This window comes from Vombatus ursinus, unplaced genomic scaffold, assembly GCF_900497805.2.
Source record: "Vombatus ursinus unplaced genomic scaffold, bare-nosed wombat genome assembly UNPS02014841.1, whole genome shotgun sequence".
Taxonomy (NCBI): Eukaryota; Metazoa; Chordata; class Mammalia; order Diprotodontia; family Vombatidae; genus Vombatus; species Vombatus ursinus.
In genome coordinates, this window is record NW_020954619.1 from 21,075,351 (window position 1) to 21,088,906 (window position 13,556).

A 13,556-nucleotide genomic window follows, 5' to 3' on the forward strand; every position below is an offset into this window, starting at 1 on the left:
AAATGAGACTTGGCACGTCTGGGGCTGGGCTGGGCGGGGTGGGTTCTCTCCTGACCCACCCTTCTGCTCCCCCAACCCTGCAGGCTAACTTTTTGCTAGCAGCGCTGAGAGAGGAAAGGGCTGCAGCCCGGCTCGCGTCGGGGCGTGGCGTTGCGCAGAGGGAGGTCCCGGGGGCGGTAGTGCGGCCTCTCTCCAAGCTGACCTGTTGTTACCTGTCGCAGAACAATCTGGGACGAGCCGCCTGGCCCCCGCCAGACTGGGCGGGCTCGTGTCCCCTGAGGAGCAGCTGCTCTGCGGCTTCCACTCTGCGCCCAGGTCGGGGTTTTCGAGACTGACAGCCTTCCAGGGACGCTGGCCCAGCCTCCCTAGGACCCGGGGGCGGAGACACGGGGGCTGTGCACCGGACTACTGAGCTCCTCTTGTTCCCACCCTCCCAGCCTCCTCCCGAGCCCCGCCGGGGACTGTGCCAAACTTGGGAAGGTATCTTCCTCTCCGCTCTCCAGGAGCTGCAGCTGAGGCTGGGAGGCAAGAGAGAACAAGCTCGCAGGAAAGGAGGTGAGCGCTGAAGGGGAGAGGAGACTTCTTACGGGGTCAGGAGGCTTCAGTGGGACTGGGGTGAGGGGAAGGGGTGCAGTTTCCCGCAACTGCTACCTGGTGTAGCAGAAAGAAGTCTGGAGCCTACCTACTTCTCTGCCCCGTACCGGCCGTGTGACCTTGGGCGAGTCTCTTCCCTTTTTAAAACCTCGGTTTCCTCCTCTGTTAAATTGGGGGGGGAGGGGCGGGGACTGGATTTGATGATCCCATCCAGCTTTAGCTACGATCTTATACATCCCTTTCCTAACTTTTCTTGCCTTTTTTTTACTTCTGGTCCCAGACTATGCTATCTTCATCCCTTGCCCCTCAAATAAGTTACCTACCATCCCACTTCATAGATGAAAATAAAGCCTAGAGATCTCCTTGCCCTCCTCCTTAGACCTTTCCCAAGATAGTCCCAGTGAATGGAGCTTGCTGATATCACCTAGCTGTCCTCCATGAGTGTCTTCTGGTTTGGGGTGTCTCTTCCCCAAAATGGGAATAACAAGTAATGCTTGGGGTGTTTTGGGCCCCTTTTTCTCACGCTTTCCAGTGAACACAGGTGGAGGAAGGTGATGGACTACTTTTTAGAAGCACCTACACACAGGAATAGGGGGTATCAGCCATAGACCTATATTTAGAGGGGATTTGAACTAGTCCCCTTCTTTCGTAGATGAGGAAAGGGAGACACTGAAAAAGGTACATGACTTTACCGTGGTCATACAGGTAGCCAGAAGAGTCGACATTTGAACCCAGATCCTCTGATTCCAGAAGCAGCACTTTTCCCATATGCCACAGTCTCCTATTTTTGTTTATTTTCAGTCCCAACAGTCCTTGGGTCAGTAATTTCAAAGTTGTTTGCCATAACAAGTAACAACTTGCACAGAAGAAATTATGTTCAAAGTTCACTCAAAAATGAAGGCTTGAGAGGAAAGGCTAGAAAAGGAATGTGGGGGAACCAGATTTTCTCATTTTAGATTGAAATTTTGTTTCAATAAATAATCATGCCGTGCATAAATCAAACATGATTTGATCCCCTAGACTGGAAAAAGAAGGTCATAGGGGTAAGTTAGGTCTTGTCTCCCTTGGGACAAATTAAAATGTCACCAAACCACTTTGCAGAATTTTATTTGTTTCTTTAAATGCCCTACTTAGAGAAATAACATTCCAGATTGCATAGGAGGAGCGTTTATGTTGACCAAAAAAATAAATAAATTAGTAATTGTGTGGCAAGCACTATTTGTTAGCTTGATGTTTAGCATATTGAAGACTTCTACCATGTAAAGATTTAATCAGTCCTGGCAAAGTCAGGCCTGGGGTGGAAGATCTTTTCTATGAGATTTTCCTTCATCAACAAAATTATGTTCAATCCACGCCATTCAATGTAATAAGTAAGTTGTATATTCATTTATGTGTATGTATATAAATATATCTGTTACCTATTAGGGTTTTCTCTGAGATGCTGAGTCTTCACTTAAGGACTTACACAAACTACTTAGATTCTAACAAATATTTTTTCAAGTCTGCTGCAAATAGGTGAGCTTCATTATAATTTCCTTTGTGCATATTTGCATTTGTGAACCAGCATGACTACTGCTTGTTTTTGGTTTTTTTTGTCATCAAGATTTCATGGTAGGATTAAGGTAGTGATTCTAAAGGAGAACAGAGTGCTAGTCATGATTTTTCATTGTGTACTTTGAGGTGTATTTTTTTTTGTGGGGGGGGAGGGAACTACATGTCCTTAAAGCAGGGGGGGAAAAGTCTCCTTTCCTTACTGAATCCTTAGTTTCTTCAAAGCACAGCTCGGAGACTACTGCCTTCAAGAGGCCTTTTGAATTCCACCCTCCCTTCCTGCCCCCACCCTCCAAATCTAGTTGTTAGGGCCTCCCTTGAAATCACCTGGTAATACTTGCTATTACTTTGTCTATACTTTGTATTTATTAATCAGACTACATACTTTATCTCTGAGTAGAGGACTGGAACTGTCTGGTTTTGTTCTTCTATCCTCTAGGCCTTGCTCACAGAAGGTGCTTAATAAATTCATATTGAACTGAAGCACTTTTGTTGTTCTGAATGCACTTCTAATTCATGTGGGGAAAGGCTTGTGGAAAATGCCATATTCATTGAAATATCATTATATGCTTAGGGTTTAAAAATCAAATGTATTTAAATACTACTTTAAGTATCTAGACTGTAAGCTCTGGGAGGTCAGGGGTTGTCTTTTGCCTCTGTTTGTATCCCCAGTGCTTGTAACAGTGCCTGGCACATGAATAGGTGCCTTAATACCATTAGAAGCTTTTTTAGTAGAAAAGGAGTGTGTATGGATTCTTCTGACCATGAGACCTGAAAGTAAAGGAATTCATGATGAATTAATATAATCTACCCTATATGCTGATCTAGAAGTAATTCCTCTTCTCAAAATTTCTCATATTATTTTGAAACAATTGATTTTAAATAGCATAAATGCTTATAGTACAGCTTCCTTGATGAAGAAAAAAATATATAGTTTTTCTACTTACCCCTCTTCACATATTATAGAGCTAATGCTCCATTCACCTCACTTAACAACTCATAAGAATAGTTCTCCAAAAAAACATAATTTTGCTGGGTAAGTTGCTCATGACTTAAGTGCCCTAATTTTTTAATAAGACATAAAATAGTACCCATAAGGCTCAAAATATAAAGTATCAAGTGTCTTATCATTAATGTTTGCATGCTATTATAACAATAACAGACTAGAAGTGACTTTGGTTCTCTTATATTATGTTTGTTGAATTTTTAAAGGTGCCATCACAAACCCAGGAAAAAACTAGTGACATGGAAATTTTTTTAAAAGAATGTTCTCATTTTCAAAAATCAGTTATGTTAATGTCAAGTTAATGTTCTTTTCTGAAGAGATAATTTTTTTAAGGTATGTGTACCTATATAAGGTCAGCTTTGTATAGTTTATATGTATGTACAGAGCCAGCTATTCCATTCATAACTTATTCAAGTCTGTTCTTTGACTTTATAAGATCATTTATTATTTTATTTGTTTATTCTTTTGAGTACCTATGAGGCTATTAGTACTGTATGAGCCTACTCAGGTATTAGTATTAAACTATAGCCAGACAAAAGATGGCTATCCATGGAGAGGAGAAAGAGAGACTTACAGTCCGATATTGTTTGTTTTGTTTGTTTGTTTGTTTGTTTGTTTGTTTAGGCAATTGGGGTTAAGTGACTTGCCCAGGGTCACACAGCTAGTAAGTGTCAAGTGTTTGGTCTGAGGCCAGATTTGGACTCAGGGCCTCCTGACTTCAGGGCGGGTGCTCTATCCACTGCGCCATCTAGCCGCCCCACAGTCCAGTATTAAAAAGACAACATACAATCTAAGTGACTACATACAAGGATGGTTACTTGTCAACAAATATTTATTAAGTGCTTACTATGAACCAGACACTGTGCTAAGCAATAGAGATAAAAAGAAAGAAAAAAAAAACACATTGGCTGTGGTCAAGAAGCACATAGTCTATACGACATGCAGTCAATTATATACATACAACATAAATAGAGAGTAAATGGAAGGTGAGCTTCATTCGAAGGCTAGGTGGGAGGGTGGGAAGAGAAGAAGGCTGTCTCCAAGTCTAAAATGAGCTGTAGGACAAAAATGGATTTTAAAAATTAGAGATTACTTACCTCACATCCAGTTTTAGCCTAGCAACAGATATTTAGAGTAGAGGGAGTAAAAAAAAGACAGGAAAATTGATCTATAATTCTGTGGGCCATGCCACATGGAAACCTAGCTTCGTGATAATGTGGGATCCTTCAGACCAGTAATGAGCTGTCCACACTAGAGCTAACCTCCCCGGTGCCCGCCAAATTAGTTTAGACATCTCTTTCTAGAGATAAACTAGCCAACTAATAAGTATTGATTAAGCCAGGCCTAACACATGATCCCTGCTCTCAAGGTGCTTCACAATGAGGACTGGCAGATCGTGGTCAAGATACACCTGAAACAGCTAGCAAAATAGTATTTGACTATGTGTGCTAAATACATGATACTAGATACTAGATACTAGAGTTGGGAATGATAGGAGGAAGTATAGAGGTATGTCAGAAATGAATGCAGATGAGATAGCCAGCACTTATTTGGAAGGGGAGGAGGGAAGAATAGTGAAAGATGTGATGAGATTCCAAAGTGAATATTCTGAGGAATTGGGAGCATTGGAAAGTTTGATGAGGGATTAATAAGCTTAGAGGGGTGAATTTAAAAAATTGACTTTGATCATAGCAAATAGGCTAAATTCTCTTACTTCCACTTTTAAAAATATATTATCTTGATTTTTAATTTTTGTTTGCCAGGATGTTTTCTTCCAGTGACTATGGAACCACCTCCTGGGAGCTTATTGTCCGTGTTGATCACCAGTATGAAGAAGAACAAAAAGAATTTACACTTAGAGTATCTGGAGACTTACATATTGGGGGAGTCATGCTCAAGCTTGTAGAACAAATCAGTAAGTTAATTTTAATGTTTTCCAAAATTTCTAAAGTTTTCTCTCTTTGTCCAAATGCACACATTAGAGGTCTTGGTGAATAAAGTGTGCTTTTCATTTCTTATTCGATCATGTGATTTTATTTCTAATATGCATACATATACACACACATATATGTGTGTGTATGTGTATATGTATGTATGTGTGTGTGTGTGTATGTGTGTATGTATATGTGTGTATATAACCAGAAAAATGAATAGGCTATATTGTATTCATCACCCTATACTCAATATTTTAACAGATGGGTTATTTCATCAATGTGGGTACTCACTGATGGTACAGATCAGTTAGTAACAAATATTTGTAACCCAGCTATGCCCTTAAACCTGTAAAATCACAGTCTGTATAGGGTCTCCAAATAGTATATTTCTCTTAAACTAGTTAGCTCTAGACAGTGTTAGTAATATCACTTGTATTAGTCATACAGTGATAAGGTCTGATAACCAGGTGTTGTCTGATTTGATTCATGGTGACCTGTAGTTTTGCCAACACTCAGAAAGATTTCTGTTCAAGTAGAATATCATCTCTGGGCTGCCTCGGCTACTTATGTAATCAACAGTGCCCCAAATCACCCGTCTGTGCCTGTTGAAGTTTAATAGGAATTGCTCACATGCAAAATTGGGCCACAGGTATGTGGGAGAGGAGCAAACATATTGTTTCTACTGCCAGTGATTTCATCATGAATTTTGCAAGCAAGCCAAAATGCAGAGATTTGGGAATGTAATGAAGCCAGAAAATCTAAACACTAAGCAAAGAAGTGTGCTCTACCCTGTGATATCTGCCACGTAATTCTAGTATTTTTTTAAATGGTCATACAGGAAATGCAGCCCAAAGAAATAGAAACTAAACTTATAAATAATAGCTTATAGTGCAACATAGTGGTGGGCAATGCTCGTTTAGTTTAATCTCTGGTTAACAAACCAGTTATAAAAGCAAAATAAAGGATTTTAGTCCCTTTCTGAGAATGTTCTAAATTAGCAACAGTGCATGTCCTTTAAAATAGTTTCAGGACAGTTCATTATAAACCAACATTAAAGCAAATTCCTTTGCTTTGATTCAAATGCAAGCATTCTAGATTTCATGGAGAATCTGATCATTTAATTACAAAGGTCTTTTAAGAAAATATGTTAGAGAGAAAAATGTTGGCTTACTCATTTATAAAGTTGGCAAGTTGTCCAAATGAGAAGTTGCAGATTTACAGAAAGTTAAAACTGATACTATAATAATAGCTTTATATCTGCTTTTGCTTTTAGAAATAATAAGGCTGATACTATTGCAACCTATGTAGTGGATTTAGATAAAGACAATTGGATGGTCTCCAAACCTCAGTCCATGTTGTTTAGTTTCTGGTATTGAGTACGTTAAGTAGCATCCTCAGCATTGTTGGTTGCCCTGACTGCATTCTCTGCCATATTCACCTCCCTTTTTCATCTCTTTGCCTGTGCCTTTATTCTCCCAGTGGCACCAACAGACAAGTCAGTCAACCAATGAACATTTATTAAGTGCCTGTTATGCTCCAGGCATTGTGTTAAGTGACGGGGATATAAAAAGAGGCAAAAGACAGTCCCTGCGTTCAAGGAGCTCACAATCTAATCAGGAGTATGTTTAGCCCTACTGACTGTACTCATAAATAATTAGTTTGCTGACCCCTGGCCTAGATGACTATAATACTAATTTGGGTTTGAAATCATAGATTTAGAATCAACTTGCTGAACAACTATGCTTTTTCACTGTGATTTCTTCAATTCAGTGAGTAGATTCAGAAAGTCTTAATGAAATCTTAAGACTCAGTTTTAAATGATACTATTGAGTACTTTCAGTATTCCCCCTTGCCACCCATTATAGAGAGCTAGGACCATTTTGATTTAATCCATATTCACAACTATCCATAAGGTTTTATTTTTATTTATTTATTTATTGTTTTTTGGTGAGGCAATCAGGGTTAAGTGACTTGCCCAGGGTCACACAGCTAGTAAGTGTCAAGTGTCTGAGGCCAGATTTGAACTCAGGTCCTCCTGACTCAAAGGCCAGAGCTCTGTCCACTGCACCACCTAACTGCTCCTCCATAAGGCTCTGAAAAGCAAACTGAAAATTGTCTTATGCTTCCTGTTTTTTGGATAAACTCTTCTGTTTCAAAAGAATTAGTTGAATTTAGAGAAGGTGCAAGAGGAATTACTGTGTTCCAAAACCATAATTCATTTATTAAGCACCTACTTTGTATAAAACACTGTGCTAGATACTGGGGAAAATATAAATATTATTATTATTAAGACAGGGTCCCAGTCTTCATGGACTTTACAGTCTAGCAAGAAGACACAAATATAAACAGCTCTGCATCATAATAAAACAGGAGCATCACAAAGAATATTATAGAATGAGTCCTCTTAACAAAACACTGTGGAAAGTCAGGGAAAGGAAAAGTTATTTCCAGCCAGGAGGAGTGTGACCACGAAGGGTTTCTTAAAGGATGTGGTAGTTGAGCTGGACCTGGAGAGTTAAGATATCAAGATATAGAGCAGGGAATAAAGTAAGTCTTTGCAGATATACAGAACAGTAAGATGGTATCAACAAAGGCAGGACAGAAAGAAGTATAGTGTAAGTAGAGAGCTTTTGATTCCAGGTTAAGAAGGAATATATCAGATTGGAGATTTTTTAAAAAATGCATTAAATTGAATATACTGTAAGACATGGTTGATTTGTTAGTTTTGCTAAACTGATTTTTCCCCTTTTCAGATTCTCTGTTACAGAGCATAGCTCTCTGGGGAAGGGAGTGGAGGAGGAAGTATTTGGAAATGAAAATGATGTAAAAGCAAAGTATAGCAACAAAATTTTTAAACTAGCATAATGAGTCACTTTTCAAGACAAAGTCCAAGATTATTCACAAAGAAATAATGATGTTCTACTTACTAAAAAGCTACACAACTAGGACCTACTTGTTCTAACTGGTCATATGATATTTGGGCATATTTTTTCTCTTCTCTTGCAGATCCTTTTTCTATTTCTCTTGGATTAGACCCACTGTCTTTTTTATCTGACTTAGCTTAATCATCTCCACTTATAGCCCATTTTCTAGTTGGGCAACTGGGTGGTGTAGTGGGTAGAGTACCAGCCCTAGAGTCAAGAGGACCTGAGTTCAAATCAGCCCTCATACACTTCCTAGCTTTGTAACCCAGGGCAAGTAACTTAACCCCAATTGCCTCGAGGGGGAAAAAAAAAAAGAAAGAAAAAAAATCTAGTTACTACAACCCTTAGTTGTGAAAGGCTTTAAATGCCAAACAAGAGTTTGTATTTTGTCCTAGAGAGAGTAGGAAGCTTCCTGAGTGGGGGGGGTCAAATCTGTGCTTTAGGAATACCAGTATGACAGCTGTGTGGAAGATAGATTAGAGCTGGGAGAGTGGAATAAGGGAGATCAGTTAACAAGTTACTAGAATAATTTGGGAAAAAGATGATGAGGGCTCAAACCAAGTTGATTGTGGGGAAAAGATAATTTGATATAAGAGATTTTGTCGAGAGAATCAGCAAAACTTGGCAACTATTTGGGTATGTAGAGTAAAGGATGTGAATTAAGGTGACTGAAAAGATTCTGGAACACTCAACAGAAAGAAGAAGGTTAGGAAGAGTGGCAGGTTTAGAAGCAAAAAGTGTTCTATTTTGGACATGTTGAATTTTAAATGCCTATGGGACATTGAGGAGAAAATGTCAGCCCGCATTTAATAATAGTACAGAAATGGAGCTCAAGACAAAGGCCAGGGATGAATGTGTAAATTCAGGAGTCATCTACATTGAGATGATTACTGAACCAATAGAAACTGATGAAATCATCAAGAGTGTAGAAAGAGAAGAGAAGGGGGTCCAAGACAGAACCCAGTAGTACATCCACACATGGTGAGTGACACTTATATGATGATCCAGCAAAGGTGACTGAGAAGGGGCAGTCAGGGAGGAAGAGAGAGTGTACAGGGAGAGTAAGGTTAAAAAAACAATGGCAGGTGCTGAAAGGAGGTCAAGAATGATGAGGACTGAGAAAAAGCCAATTAATTTGTCAATCATCAGTAACCTTGGAGAGAGCCATTTCAGATTAGTAGTGAGATCAGAAGACAGATGTCAAGAGGCTAAGGAGTGAGGAAATGGAGAGAAATAGGATGATAGTTTGAGGGAATAGTAAGAGTCAAGTGAAGATTTAAGGATGGGGAAGATTTGAATGTTTTTGTAGACACAGGAAAGCCCATGGTGAGACTTAAGAATAAAGATTTGTTCAGTGGGTTATATAAATTTTTGTATATAAAGTTATTTATATATTGTTCAGTCATTTCAGTCTTGTCTGACTCTTCATATTCCCATTAGGAGTTTTCTTGGCAAAGACACTGGAGTGGTTTGCCATTTCCTTCTCTAGATCATTTGACAGATACCAAAACTGAGGAAAACTGGGTTAAGTGACTTGCCCAGGGTCACACAGCTAGTAAGTGTCTGGTGCCAAATTTGAACTCATAAAGATAAGGCTTCCTGACTCTAGGTGGGGCACTCTATCCACTGCACCACGTAGCTGTCCTAGAATAAGAAGAGATCATCAAAAGGGAAAATCTGGAAGGGGGATGAGATCAAAGGCAGAAGTAGAGGGGTTGGCATTGGCAGGAGAAGAGCCACCTCTTCTCCTGAGGCTAAAGCAAATGAAAGGAGAACGGGGGATTTTAAAGAGATTTAAGATGTAGATTTGAGAAAAGGGAGCTGACAATGGATGGCCTCTTTTTTCTTTGTATGTATCTAGTGCTAACTCCAGCACTGGAGGGGGAATACAAAAAAAAAAAAGCATAACACATGGTGACTGATCTCTAAAAGTTTACAATTCAGTTGGGAACATGACATCTGTTAAACAGATAAGTAACAATACAAGGAAGCTGTGATTTAAAGCCAGCTTGAGGGGGCAGGATGGAAACAACATGTGCTGTGAGATTTTGGAGAAGGAGAAATCAGTATGTGTTAGAGTGATCCAGGAAGGACTCAGGAAAGGTAGGGTTTGGGAAGGCACAGAGCATCTACGAGGTCGTTCTAGGTGAGGGGAATCAGTAGGAACACGGTCAGGAGTCATGATGGCCTGTTCAGGGACTGTTCCTCTTAAACTTCAATAGATTGAAGTTTTAAGATTCATGTTGTGGAGTAGAGAGAGAGAAATGTTAATATGTAGGGAGGAGACAAATTATGGGCAGGCTTAAAGTGCATACGTTTTATCCCATAAGCTCAAGAGCTTCTTAAGCAGTTGAATTTTTTATGAAAATCTGGCAAAAAAATCAGAGGTTCTATCAATTGAAGAATGGGATGAGGTTGGAAGCAGGGTTATCAGTTATGTATGAGGTTGTTGATGCAATAATCTAATTATGAGGTGATGAAAATTTAGACTAACTTGCTGGCAGTGAGAATGGAAAAGGAAGGACTGAATGTGAGAGACATGTCAAAGGAAAAATTCAGACATAATTATTATATCCCCAACTACCCCCAGCTATCTGTTCTGTCTTGGGTGGGGCAAGAGTGACCTCAGTCATTAGTTAAGTATATTCCTAGCTCATGGCAATTGGCCAGAAGCAGGGGTGACTGGTTAGATTGCTGGTCAGCTTCAGCCAGCAGAACCCTAAACAATATAGGAGAACCAGGACTTACTTTACCAGAAGTCACTAAAATTTAGAAGGTGCTAATAGCCAATAGGAGGCAGTTAGATGGCACAGTGAACAAAGTGCTGGGCCTAGAGTCAGGAAGACTCATTCTCATGAGTTCAAATCTGGCCTCAGACACTTACTAACTGTGTGGCCATGGGCACAGTCATTTAACCCCGTTTGCTCAGTTTCTCATCTGTAAAAGAACTGGAGAAGGCAATGGCAAACCACTCCAGTATCTGCCTATAAAACCCCAAATGGGGTTACAAAGAATCGGACACGACTGAAAAATGACTGAACAATAGCAAATAGCACTGAAGAAGGAAGTAGCAACTAGGGAGAGAAATGGCAAACTACTTAAATATCTTTGCCAAAAAAACTATGGACATTATGGTTCACAGGGTCATGAAGAGTTGAACAAGACTGATGGACTCAGCAACAAGGACTGCAACAATAGCACTTTGGTCCCTTCTGCAGTATAAAGACAAATTAGCTTAGCACCTAGTTAGCAAAGATAATTAACAGGAATAACCAAGTTTCTCCCTCTGTCATAGGTTCCAAATAGTAACCTTTAAGATGTCCTTGTGTCTCCAATCACAAGGATTCTGGCCCTCTCCGCAAATGAGTTTTTCTTTTAAAGTTAGAGGGATTTTTGTTACTTGACCCGTAGTATGTTTTGCTCTGGGCACCAAAGTCACTAGCTAAAACCCTATCCCAAGGCTACGTGGGGCAGGCCAGAGTCAAGACGGGTTATGTTCACAGACAGTACTTTGGTTACGGTCTTGTTCAGGGAAGCAGGAATCAAAACAGGCTCGAACAAAAATCAAGTTTGAGCAGCACCAGGGAGAACTGCTTATTGAACTCTTTGCTGTGATAAATGTTTGAAACATATGCTGCTCCTTTATCCCTGACAGGTCAAGTCTCAGCAGACCACTCTAGGTTTAGTAAGAACCAGGCTTTTGGGAGCAGATCTGATCCAGTGAACAAAGCTGATCTTTATCTACCCTAGAACCTGCAGTCTGCTTGTGCCTACAAGCAGACTACTTCTTCCAACTTGATTATGGCTGGTCATATACTAAGAGGGAGAGTTAAGGAAAATTGACACTGGTTCCCACATTCAGTGCCATCCTTGAATTTTCACTCGAACTCACCCCACATTTCCATTCCATTGCCAAATCTAGTTGTTATTACCTTTACAACATCTCTCAAATAGGTCTCCTCCTCTCTCATGTAGCCACTACCCTAGTTTAAGCCTAATTCAGAAAATACTATAGCCATAAATGTGTATTTCCTCATAAAGTAGACTGTGTTAGTTAGAATTCTTTTCTCACATTTAAAATACAATCAGATTAGCCAGATTTGGAGGGGGTTAGAGGAGGTGTGGCTGTGCGTGTCCTTAATCTTCTTCACATTGAAAATGAAAGTAGGTCATCTGACATTATCAATTTTGATTACTACAGCAGCAGTTATAATAATAACTGCCATTTATATGGCACTTTAAAGTTTACAGATACATATATATATTATATATATATATATTATATATATGTTATCATCATAACCCTGGGAGGTGGATGCTAGGTGTTATTATCATCCCATTTTACAAATGAAGACACTGAGGTAAACAGAGATTAAATGACTTGCCCAAGGTTAGGTCACATAAGTATTTGCAGCAGAGGAGTGATACCTAATTGAACAGGTCTTGTAGGTTTCTGAGCAAAGCAGTTTGACATCATTGTCATCATGTGTGGGATTGATAGGAGGTAGGAGAGACCAGAATCAAGGAGGACAGGTAGCTCTTTCCAGTAATCCAGCAGTAAGACCATAAAGGTTTAATTGATGGAGTTGGCAGGATGAATGAAGAGGAAGGGGCAAGTGGGAAAGCCATTTCCAAAGAATAGATGATAGGGAATAAAAGAGAAGAATCAAAATTGACGTTAGGGTTTCAAGACAAAAGATTGGTGTTACTCTTAATTGAAATAAGATAGTTTGTGCTGTTATGGGCAGTTGAAATGGTGTAACATTGGGTTTACTGGCTGTTTATTTGTACTTTCGTTAGGAATGATTAGCAGCATTTTGTGTCTAATATTGCCAGAGTACATTTCTGAGAAATAATAATATTGGCCAACTTAGAGCCATGTTCCACTATACCACCCCAGGACAGTTAACTGTAAGGAGAGATTTGGCATTGTGAGCAAGTTTCTTACCTAAGTGTTTCCTTTCCAAAGTGGTTGGATACAGAAAATGAAGTTCAACCACTGTTAATTTTTTTTATTGGTAAGAATTTTTTGTAAGGGAGTTGGAGAGAAGCCATAACTTGTTGAACCTATAGAAGGAAATAAAGGAGTTTCTCATCAGGAGCTATTAAGGAAGAAGAAATCCATAGGATTTGTATTGTTTCCTCATTCCCTTAGCTTCCATCCTACCTTGCTCTTTAATCTCATCTCTGTTTGATACCTTAGGCAACATCAGGGACATAGATCAGAATTCTCAAGATAACAGTTTGCAAGAAGTTAAGCTGCTAAGTAAATATTTAAAGAAAAACTATCCGAACTTGTTGCAACTGTGGGACTAGATCTCAGTTTTCTATGTTTTGCATAATGAGAGTAAACCATAAAACATTCTTTGGTTAATTTTTCCATTCTACCCTACCTGTGACAGTTATAATTCTGTGGGGGAGGGAAGACAATTTTAGTCTCTCCTCACTATAGACCTCAGCAAAGGCCAGTATATTCCTAATATTGCTCCATCACAGAAGTTGCTAAACCAGCATCATGTTGAAGGTGGGAAAGGGAGGGGTGGGAGT

The 13,556-nt window shown here is 39.6% G+C and overlaps 1 protein-coding gene across 1 annotated transcript in view; it reads left to right on the forward strand.

The window, feature by feature from the left end:
* The first annotated feature begins 215 nt into the window (after nucleotides 1-215).
* The window catches only part of FERMT1 (fermitin family member 1), a 62,745-nt gene continuing 49,404 nt past the window's right edge, over nucleotides 216-13,556 (forward strand). The window contains exons 1-2 of the mRNA XM_027840426.1: nucleotides 216-555; nucleotides 4,915-5,066. Of these exons, the coding sequence (XP_027696227.1) occupies nucleotides 4,916-5,066 (151 nt within the window). The 5' untranslated portion in view covers nucleotides 216-555; nucleotide 4,915. The remainder of the gene's footprint in view (nucleotides 556-4,914; nucleotides 5,067-13,556) is intronic.